Source organism: Felis catus, chromosome X (assembly GCF_018350175.1).
Source record: "Felis catus isolate Fca126 chromosome X, F.catus_Fca126_mat1.0, whole genome shotgun sequence".
Lineage (NCBI taxonomy): Eukaryota > Metazoa > Chordata > Mammalia > Carnivora > Felidae > Felis > Felis catus.
This window is the reverse complement of record NC_058386.1, coordinates 81309703-81320942: the sequence shown is the minus strand read 5'-3', so window position 1 is coordinate 81320942 and position 11240 is coordinate 81309703. Positions and strand designations below refer to the sequence as shown.

Here is an 11240-nt window from a genome sequence, read left to right as displayed (position 1 = left end):
ATACTGTGGTATTTTTTTACTGCAATAATAAAGGATGGTGATCACTTTAAAAACAAATTGGAGAAGTGTTACAGAAATACAGACCCCATTCCCACTCCTTATCTCCTTTCTGACACTCTGCCCCTTAACTATACTGGAACAGGGACACAACTGCAGGGGAAATGGTGGGCACTAGTGGATTAGGGATTGAAGGTGGAACGAAGGGAGAATGTCCAGTTGCCCAAGAAAAAATGAAACAATTCCAACAACAACAACAACAGCAAAAAGTAAAACTTGTCCATCACCTTCCAAAAAAATGCATCCCATCCCCGGTAACTAGAAAAAGACAAATTCTAACACAGGGAGAAGGGGCTACTTTTGGCCTCCGGGACTACAAAGACAAAAAAAATAATAAAATGAAATGAGTGACAGGACCTGATGTGGTAGGGTGAGGTGGGAGTAGGGCTAAAGGAGGGGTTCATGTTCTTGGTGGGAGTGGAAATTGGGGACCCAAGCTTACTGGCGATGAGACCCTCACGTGACCGGGAGCTGACGTGGGCAAAGGTACTTAAAGCCCTGACAGCCGTCCTCCGTCCTCCTCTGGGTACCAACTCTCTTACGCTGCGCACTGCCGTGCGTTTAACCCAGGCGAGGAGGAGGAGGAGAAAATTCCCCCAGATCCGGGCAGGTGGGTGTGAGGGTGGGCATAGCCTGACACTCCCGAAAGGGGTAGCTCAGAGATGCGGGAGTCTGAGGCCGCGGGTGCTTCTGCCTCAACCGCTCCTGGCCGGCTTTCCAGACCCCCGCGCTCAGTCGCAGCTCATTTTGGTGGGCGGCGGGGAGAGGGGGAGGGGGAAAACCTAAAGACTGGGATATAGCTGCGGAGAATCCGCTCAATTCCTCTCCCAGTCAGTGTTTTTTGGTTTTGTTTTTGACACTCAGGCCCCGCACCCCACATCCCGTCCTATTTTGAGAGGAGGAGGGAAGAGAAATAAACGTGGCATCGCATATAAGGCCAGTAGGGTGGTTGGGCAAGGGTGACCGGAGGGGAACGCAATTTGGAAACAATCCGGCCCGTTCATTCCCATCCTCACTTTACAGATACTTCCCCCAACCACCACTCCCCCTGCCCTCCGCCCGGCAGGCCCCCTGTCATTAGGGGGTGCTGGGAAATGGGTGTGCCAGTCTCTGTGGGGGAGATGGCGGTTTTGGTGCTGTCTGGGCTTCACAGGAGGGGGGACCCTGAGACAATCTGGTATTAAACCACCGTGCTACCCCCCAGGCTGCTTTCCAGACACCTCCAACCCAAACAGCCCTTCACCCAAACAGCCCTTCACCTCCGTTTATTCAGTCCTGGAAAAGGAGTTCGGGTACGCTGGAGGGAGACGTGGCGGTGGTTATTGGGTAATTTGGGGGGGGGGGGGGAGGAGGCGGAGCCCAGAACTGAGAAACAGTGGAAAATCACGACCCTCAAATCGAAAGGTCAGACACTGGAGCCCCTGTTCTTCAGGCTAATGCTAGGGCTCGGGCCTGGGGACTGAAGGACGGGTGGTCCTAGGAGGAAGACACTAGATTGTTTGGCAGTAATCCCTTATCCCGCGTCCCATCCAGTTTTTGCTGCACCCTCGCCCCGCCCCCTCCTGCTTCAATGCAGGAGAAGGGGTGTGGCTGTGTGTCCCGGAGAAATGGCGGACGGGCGGGGAGGGGCAAAAGAAAGGAGGGGTTGAGTGCCTGGGGAGTCTGCGCAGGAGGCGGGGCGGAGAGGTGAGAAGAGTTGAGTGAATTGAGAGGTGGTCGTTCTGGTATGTGAATGCTAAAAGGCAATTATGGGGACTTGTGTCCTGGGTCTCCTCCATCCACCGGCTCTCACTGTCCAGCTTCTGGTGTCTACATTTCTGCCCTTCTTTCTGTCCTTAGGATGAAGCTTTAACTGAACTGAAGGAAAGAGAAACAGCCCTGAATCTTTGGAGGTCAGTGTGGGGAGTGGGAACGGTCTGGAAACCCCTGGTGTGAACGGGGCAGAAACCAGAGCAGAGAATGGGACGAGAGGCCCCTCCTCCCCCATCTTTTCCCTCTTTACAAGATACCCTTGCCTTGGGCCTGTCCTTTCTGGTGCAAAGAAAGGGGTGTGTCATCCACTTTCTTAATTAATGCTTTGAGTAGGAAGGGTTAGGAAGGGAAAGAGGATCCCTGAGAGGGAAAAACATGGCCTACAGGGGTTCAAATCAAGAAAGGAAATTGAATCCAACTACCAAATGCTCCAAAGCACCCTTTCTGGGATCTCTCTGCAGGTCTGTCTGAATTCGGGGCCCTGCACAAGTACAAGCCTGGTGGAAAAAAGTAAACTCCTCCTGCTTCCAGCAAGTTGGTATGTGTATGAGCAACATCTGGGGACCCTTGGGGTGACTGTGGGAGGATCAGAGCAGAATCTGGGATCTCTACTGTTTTTACTGCTCTCCACAAGTTTCCTAACGTCCATACTGCCTCTCATCCCTCATTTAGGTGCTAGGAAATTGTGTGTTGGCATTGGGTAGGGCTGGCTAGGGATGAAGGTGTAGAAAACCTTGGACAACCAAGGTCGTGTATCAGCAAACACAGGCCTTGACATCTGTGTCTGGGTACCAGCCCACTTACGAAGCATTATGTTTCCAAGTCCTCTAAGTAGCCTTGTTTAGACATGAAGTTAGCCAAAGCCTTAAGCTTCATTTCTGTCCTTTACCCCAGGTCCTTCTCAACTTGCATCCTGGGTAAAACCCGTGAGACTGAGTGGAAGTGCCTTGCCCAGACGTGCACGCATCCCATTTAGGCAAGCCAGCTCCACGCACTGGATCAGGGAATTACTCCAGCTGCACCATGAGCCGAGTTCGAGATGCTGGCTGCGTAGCCGCCGGGATAGTGATTGGGGCTAGTGCCTGGTACTGTGTCTACAAATATGCCAGGGGAAGAAACCAGACAAAAAAGAGACTGGCCAAGCCCAAGACAAGGGCTGTGGCCGGGACTGGAGCCAGGTCTAGAGCTGGACTAAGGGCCGGATTCACAATTGACCTTGGGCCAAGATTCGGCCCTCCCACCCCAGTCCACACTCAGGCCGAGGACAGGGCCCAGGATGAAGCCTCTGCTCTGGACATGGCTGGACCTGAAGGAGTGGCCCCAGCTGTGTCCAGTGCTGAGGCTCAGAGTGGGGCAGGAAATCAGGTCCAGGAGGTAGAAGGGATATGGGTTGGACCTAAAGCTGAACCAGTAGTCAGGGCCACAGCAGCTTCTTCAATGGCACCACCTCCCAGGGAGGCAGAGGCTTCCGTGGCTGTAGAGGCCCCCACAATCACAAGGGCTCCCAAACTGCCAGAAGCCCTTGACACAGCAGAGGCTCCCGGGGTGCTAGCAGCACCTCCCAGGGTGCCAGTGATGCCTCCTACGGCGCCAGCACCTACTGAGGCTGTGGAGGCTCCTGTAAGGGCAACGCCTACTGCAGCACCAGTGCCTTCTGGGGTAACAGTGCCTACTGGGGCTGCAGAGGCTCCTGGGACTTCAGGATCTCCTAGAATAGCAGCCTACAAGAAAGCGACCCCTGGGGCTCATACAGGCGCAATACCTAAGGCTGGATCAGCCACTGGAGCTGTACCTAAAGGTGGAGCCAAGGGAACCAAGTCTCGGACTGGGGGCAAGGGCAAGGGAAAGAAAAACAAGGTTGAAGTAGACGAATTGGGGCTGGGCTTCCGCCCTGGGGATGGGGCTGCAGCAGCTGCTGCAGCCTCTGCTAATGGAGGACAGGCTTTCCTGGCAGAGATCCCTGATTCTGAGGAAGGAGAGTCTGGGTGGACTGACACAGAGTCAGAGTCAGATTCTGAGCCTGAAACCCAGCAGAGAGGGAGAGGGAGGAGACCTGTTCCCATGCAGAAGCGCCCCTTTCCTTATGAAATAGATGAGATTCTTGGTGTCCGAGACCTCAGGAAAGTCCTTGCTTTGCTTCAAAAATCAGATGATCCTTTTATCCAACAGGTAGCTTTGCTCACTCTGAGCAACAATGCCAACTATTCATGCAACCAAGACACAATTCGCAAATTGGGAGGCCTCCCAATTATTGCAAACATGATCAACAAAACTGATCCCCACATTAAGGAAAAAGCCTTAATGGCCATGAATAACCTGAGTGAGAACTATGAAAATCAGGGCCGACTTCAGGTATACATGAATAAAGTGATGGATGATATCATGGCCTCTAACCTGAACTCAGCAGTACAGGTAGTTGGACTAAAATTTTTAACAAACATGACTATTACCAATGACTACCAGCATCTGCTTGTCAACTCCATTGCAAACTTTTTCCGTTTGTTATCTCAGGGAGGTGGAAAAATCAAGGTTGAAATTTTGAAAATACTTTCGAATTTTGCTGAAAACCCAGATATGTTAAAAAAACTGCTCAGCACCCAAGTGCCATCATCATTTAGTTCTCTTTATAATTCCTATGTGGAATCAGAAATTCTTATTAATGCCCTTACTCTATTTGAGATCATCTATGACAATCTCAGAGCAGAAGTATTCAACTACAGAGAATTCAATAAAGGTTCCCTGTTTTACTTATGTACTACATCTGGAGTGTGTGTTAAGAAAATTCGAGCCTTAGCAGATCACCATGACCTCTTGGTGAAAGTGAAAGTTATAAAACTAGTGGATAAATTCTGATTGGCTATGTGCTGTCAAAAGACTTGAAGAAATTTCTTGGTTTTCCATTCTGGAAGCAATGAAAATTGAAAGTTACTACTTTTCCACTTTTCATTTAGTAAAGGGATCCTTTCAGCTGCCAGTTTTGAATAATGTATCATCCAGAGTGATGTTATCTGTGACAGTCTCCAGCTTTATGCTGAACCATTTTATGAATACCAAATAAGTAGTCCTCTTGTACTGAAAACACATTTGTGACTTTAATCATGCTGCTTGAATGGAAATATTTTTACTGGTTCCTCTATGTAAATTGACAGTGAACCTGTCCATCAAAAATAGCCTACACTTCTGTCATATGTTTTGTCTTGAATTTATCCACCAAAGACTTCATTTGTGTATCATCAATAAAGTTGTATGTTTTGACTGATGAAAAAAAAAATGTTCTCATGTTTGAATTTAAATTCTAGCTGGTGAGATAAAGTACATAAACACAAAAGGATTACTGACAGCACCTGGGCATCTGTTCATTGTCAAATATATGCTGTCTGGTTAAATAAAGAAGTTGCTGGAGCCCTTTAAGGGGGAAGGGCACACTTAGGCTGGGACCTGAAGGGAGAGCATGAGAAAACACAGAAGGGCATTCCCGTGGGTAAGATGGCCTGAAGAAAGGCATGAGGTGGAAAATCTGTTCTGTGATAAGAAGACAACGAATTTGCCTGAAATGGAAGCTGTGGAAGAGAAGGATGAATGAAAAAGGTGTGGGGAAAGTTTTGAGAAATCCTGAACCCCCACCTGAGATGGAAATATCCCAGAGTTACTGGACATTTTTGACAAAAGGAAAAATAATCTGGTGACCGTGTGCAAAATGTATTGGAGCTAGGATGGGGTTAGGCATAGAGACTGGAAATGAGAACTGTTGTTAGGAAGTTATCATCAACTGAACATGAGAGTGTGAAGGGTGAAATAGGGTGATGATTATAAGAACTGTTAGGGAAGGGTGCCTGTGGCTCAGTCGGTTAAGCGTCCGACTTCAGCTCAGGCCATGATCTCACGGTTCGTGGGTTTGAGTCCCGCGTCAGGCTCTGTGCTGACAGTCCAGAACCTGGAGCCTGCTTTGGATTCTGTGTCTCCTTCTCTCTCTCTCTCTCTCTCTCTCTCTCTCTCTCTCTCTCTCTCTGCCCCTACCCTACTCACACTCTGTCTCTCTCTCTCTTTCTCTCTCTCTCAAAAATAAACATTAAAAAGGGGCACCTGGGTGGCTCAGTCAGTTAAGCATCCAACTTCGGCTCAGGTCAGTATCTCATGGCTTGTGAATTCAAGCCCCGTGTCAGGTTCTGGGCTGACAGCTCAGAGCCTGGAGACTGCTTCCAATTCTATGTCTCCCTCTCTCTCTGCTCCTTCCATGCTTATGCTCTGTCTCTCTGTCTCAAAAATAAACATTAAATTTTTTTTAATAAATAAAATAAACATTAAGAATTGTTAGGGAATGGTGGGAATAACAGATGCTTACAAAAAAACAAAAACAAAGTACCAGGATCTGCTGTCTGACTTGACTGTAGGTTGACAAAGAGGGAGAATTGTATGATCTGGTGCAAGTCCTAACAAAGAAAGCCCTCTTTCTTGGGCGGTTCTTGTGATCAAGTAATGCCAAAGTGAGTTATCATTTCTAATGATGAGACAAAACATTGTGACAGAAAGAAAGACTCGTTGCAAAGAGTGTTTCTTTCCTCTAAGATTAGAGATTTAGCTCTGTCTTCTTTTAGAAGAGGAGCAGTGGTTAGGCCTTTATGGGAACCCCACCCTCACCCTTAAATTCATTAAAGAGCAGATGCATCTTCCTTGCTCTTCTCCCTGGCCCACTGAAGCAATGAACATAGAAAATGGGTCCAGACATTTTTCAAACCCAGCCTGCTTTCCTGACACCTCTCACAAAATCCTAATTTTTTAAGTTTATTTACTTATTTATTTTGAGAGAGAGCGAGAATGCAAGTGTGAGTGGGGTAGTGGCAGACAGAGAGGGAGAGAGAAAATCTCAAGCAGGCTCCATGCTCTCAATGCAGAGCTGGGCATGGGGCTCAATGCCATGAACTGTGAGATCATGACCTGAGCCGAAATCAAAAGTCAGGTGCTTAACTGACTAAGCCACCCAGGGGCCTCACAAAATCCTCATTTTTGTACAAGTGTGTGATAACCTGAGGCAAGGATAAAGATAGGGATTCCTGGGAGGGGAATACATAGAAAAGGGGCAGGTGGTTATTATTCACTGGCACAATTTATCTGGAAGGCAATTTGGTAGTCAACATAAGAAGCTATAAAGATAGCAATCTCTATCAAAATAACACCAGCATTCTTCACAGAGCCACAGCAAACAACTCTAAAATTTGTATGGAACCAGAAAGACCTCAAATAGCCAAAGCAATCCTGAAAAACAAAACCAAAGATGGAGGTATCACAATCCTTGACTTCCAGAATTATTACAAAGCTGTAATCATCAAGACAGTATGGTACTGGCACAAAAACAGACACATAGATCAATGGAACAGAACAGAAAACCCATAAATTGACTCATAAACATATGGCCAACTAATCCTTGACAAAGCAGGAAAGAATATCCAATGGAATAAAGATAGTCTCTTCAGCAAATGGTATTGGGAAAACTGGACAGTGACATGCAGAAGAATTAACCTGGACCACTTTCTATTAAATGCACACACACAAAAAAACCCCTCAAAATTGATGAAAGACCTAAATGTAAAACAGGAAGCCATCAAAATCCTAGATGGATGAAAGACCTAAATGTAAGACAGGAAGCCACCAAATTCCTAGAGGAGAAAACAAGCAACAACCTCTTTGACCTCGGCCACAGCAACTTCTTTTTTTTTTTTATTTTTTTAATGTTTATTTACTTTTGAGACAGAGAGAGAGCATGAGCAGGGGAGGGGGAGAGAGAGAGGGAGATACAGATTCTGAAGCAGGCTCCAGGCTCTGAGCTGTCAGCACAGAGCCCGACGCGGGGCTCGAACTCAAGGACCTTGAGATCATGACCTGAACCGAAGTCGGATGCTCAACCGACCGAGCCACTCAGGCGCCCCAGCAACTTCTTACTTGACATGTCTCTGGAGGCAAGGGAAACAAAAGCAAAAATGAACTATTGGGACCTCATCAAGATAAAAAGCTTCTGCACAGGGAAGGAAACAATCAGCAAAACTAAAAGGCAACCGACAGAATAGGAGAAGATACTTGCAAACAACATATCAGATAAAGGGTTAGTATCCAAAATCTGTAAAGAACTTATCAAATTCAACACCCAAAAAACAAATAATCCAGTGAAGAAATAAATGGGCAAAAGACATGAATAGACACTTTTCCAAAGAAAACTTCCAGATGGCTAACTGACAGATGAAAAGATGCTCAACATCACTCATAAACAGGAAATACAAATCAAAACCACAATGAGATACCACCTCACACCTGTCGGAATAGGTAAAATGAACAACTCAGGCAACAGATGTTGGTGAGGATTCTGAGAAAGAAGACCCTTTTGCACTGCTGGTGGAAATGCGAACTGGTGCAGTCACTCTAGGAAACAGTATGGAGTCTCTTCAAAAAATTGAAAATAGAACTACCCCACGACCTAGCAATTGCACTACTAGGAATTTATACAAAGGACACAGGAGTGCTGATTCAAAGGGGCACATGCACTCCAATGTTTGTAGCAGCACTACCAACAATAGCCAAATTATGGAAAGACCCCAAATTTCCATTAACTGATGAATGGATAAAGAAGATGTGGTATATATATATATATATATATATATATATATATATATATATATACATACAGTGGAATATCACTCGACAATCAAAAATAATGAAACCTTGCCATTTGCAACTACATGGATGGGACTAGAGTGCATTATTCTAAGCAAAATAAGTCAGTCAGAGGACAAATATCATATGATTTCATTCGTATGGGGAATTTAAGAAACACAACAGATGAACATAGGGGAAGGGAAGGAAAAATGAGATAAAAACAGAGAAGGAGGCAAACCATAAGAGACTCGTAAATACTAAGAACAAACTGAGGGTTGCTGGCAGGGTGTTGAGTGGGGGGATGGACTAAATAGGTGATGGACATTAAGCAGGGCACTTGTTGGGACGAGCACTGGTTATATGTAAGTGATGAATCATGAAATTCTATTCCTGAAATCATTATTAAACTATATGTCAACTTACTTGGATTTAAATAAAAAATAAATAAAATTTAAAAATAAAAAAATAAAGACACACCTACTTTCAGATAAGGCATTCCACTGTGGAATGTTTTTCTTAAGGAAATAATCAAATAATTTTACACAGAGAAATATACAAGGGATGCCCATTTCAGCACTGTTTCTAAGGGAGAAAAATTAGAAGCAACTTAAATGTCTAACACTATAAAACTGATAAACAGGGATGCCTGGGTGGCTCAGTGTGTTGAGCGTCCAACTTTGGCTCAGGTCATGATCTCATGGTTCATAAGTTCGAGCCCCACATCAGGCTCTGCTCTGGTGGTGTGGAGGCTGCTTTTGATTCTCTCTCTATCCTTCTCTCTCTGCCCCTTCTGCACTTGAGCTCTCTCTCCAAAAATAAATAAATAAACTAAAAAATATTTTTAAACTGCTAAACAATAGGTGGCATGTCCACACAGTAAAATATTATACAATAATCAAAATCCGTGATGTGCTTCTATATTATGGGCATGAAAAGACATTCACCATATTTGAGTCCATGGCATCAGTCTAAAAAGGCTACTGCAACTGAAAGTCAGTGAAAATTCTTGCAGATGTTCATGTCATCTCTGTGTATTTTTACACAGAATTGGAATCATATTTGTACATCAGTGGTTCTCAATATAAACCCCACAAACCATTGCAGGTCCCTGAAACTGTAAGGTCAAAATTATTTTCAAACAATATAACATGTTATTTGCTATTTTCACTAGGTTGACATTTTCACTAATGCTGAAAATGCCGTGGTGTATAAAACTGCTGGTGTCTTAGCATAGATCAATGCAGTGCCCCAAACCATACTAGTAGTGATTGACTTTTTACAGACACAGATTTAAAAAAAATGTTTTAAATCTAGTTTCATTTTAAAATGTCATGAAGGGGCACCTGGGTGGCTTAGTCAGTTGAGTGTCTGACTCTTGATTTCGCTTAGGTCATGGTCCCAGGGTCATGGGGTGGAACCCTGTGCTGGACTCCACACTGAGAATGGAGCCTGCTTAAGATTTTTTCTCTCTCTCTCCCTCTCTCTCTCTCTCTCTCGTTCTCTCTCTCTCTCTTTATCTCTTTCTTTCTCCCTCTCTCACTCTCTCCCTCTGCCCCTCTCCCCAGCTCCCACACTCTCTCTCTAAAAATAAAAAACAAAAAATAAATAAATAAAATGTTATGAAGAGAGTCCTTATTTATAATAAAATCATTACTTTTATTAAATCTCAATGCTTGAGTATATGCCTTTTTAATATTTTGTGATAGAATGGGACATGTGCAAAAAGCACTGCTGCTGCAAAGCTTAAAACAATGGTTGTCTCAAAAAATATATTTGCATGATCATTTAGTTACGCCCTGAATGCACTAAGGTTTTTTTGTATGTTTTTTTTTGTTTTTTGTTTTGTTTTTTTATTATGAAATTTATTGTCAGATTGGTTTCCATACAACACCCAGTGCTCATCCCAAAAGGTGCCCTCCTCAATACCCATCACCCACCCTCCCTTCCCTCCCACCCCCCATCAACCCTCAGTTTGTTCTCAGTTTTTAAGAGTCTCTTATGCTTTAGCTCCCTCCCTCTCTAACTTTTTTTTTCTTCACCTTCCCCATGGACTTCTGTTAAGTTTCTCAGGATCCACATAAGAGTGAAACCATATGGTATCTGTCTTTCTCTCTATGACTTATTTCACTTAGTATAACACTCTCCAGTTCCATCCATGTTGCTACAAAAGGCCATATTTCATTCTTTCTCATTGCCACGTAGTATCCCATTGTGTATATAAACCACAGTTTCTTTATCCATTCATCAGTTGATGGACATTTAGGCTCTTTCCATAATTGGGCTATTGTTGAAAGTGCTGCTATAAACATTGGGGTACAAGTGCCCCTATGCATCAGCACTCCTGTATCCCTTGGGTAAATTCCTAGCAGTGCTACTGCTGGGTCATAGGGTAGGTCTATTTTTAATTTTTTGAGGAACCTCCACGCTGTTTTCCAGAGTGGCTGCACCAGTTTGCATTCCCACCAACAGTGCAAGAGGGTTCCCGTTTCTCCACATCCTCGCCAGCATCTATAGTCTCCTGATTTGTTCATTTTAGCCACTCTGCCGGCATGAGGTGATATCTCAGTGTGGTTTTGATTTGTATTTCCCTAATGAGGAGCGACGTTGAGCATCTTTTCATGTGCCTGTTGGCCATCTGGATGTCTTCTGTAGAGAAGTGTCTATTCATGTTTTCTGCCCATTTCTTCACTGGATTATTTGTTTTTTGGGTGTGGAGTTTGGTGAGCTCTTTATAGATTTTGGATACTAGCCCTTTGTCTGATATGTCATTTGCAAATATCTTTTCC

The 11240-nt window shown here is 44.7% G+C and overlaps 1 protein-coding gene across 3 annotated transcripts; it reads left to right on the top strand.

Annotated features, from left to right (window-relative positions):
* Window positions 1-552: 552 nt before the first annotated feature.
* ARMCX2 (armadillo repeat containing X-linked 2) lies at window positions 553-5080 on the top strand. 3 transcript variants are annotated; one of them, XM_019824083.3, is made up of 5 exons: window positions 598-667; window positions 1262-1349; window positions 1897-1949; window positions 2271-2347; window positions 2704-5080. In XM_019824083.3, the coding sequence occupies exon 5, from the start codon at window positions 2833-2835 to the stop codon at window positions 4660-4662; it is 1830 nt and encodes a 609-aa protein (XP_019679642.1). In that variant the 5' UTR covers window positions 598-667; window positions 1262-1349; window positions 1897-1949; window positions 2271-2347; window positions 2704-2832; the 3' UTR covers window positions 4663-5080. The 3 variants fall into 3 exon arrangements, with proteins under 3 accessions (XP_004000765.1, XP_019679642.1, XP_011290132.1); XM_004000716.5 differs by lacking the exon at window positions 1262-1349 and having other exon boundaries at window positions 553-667; XM_011291830.4 differs by lacking the exons at window positions 598-667; window positions 1262-1349 and adding an exon at window positions 1716-1781.
* The last annotated feature ends 6160 nt before the right edge of the window (window positions 5081-11240 follow it).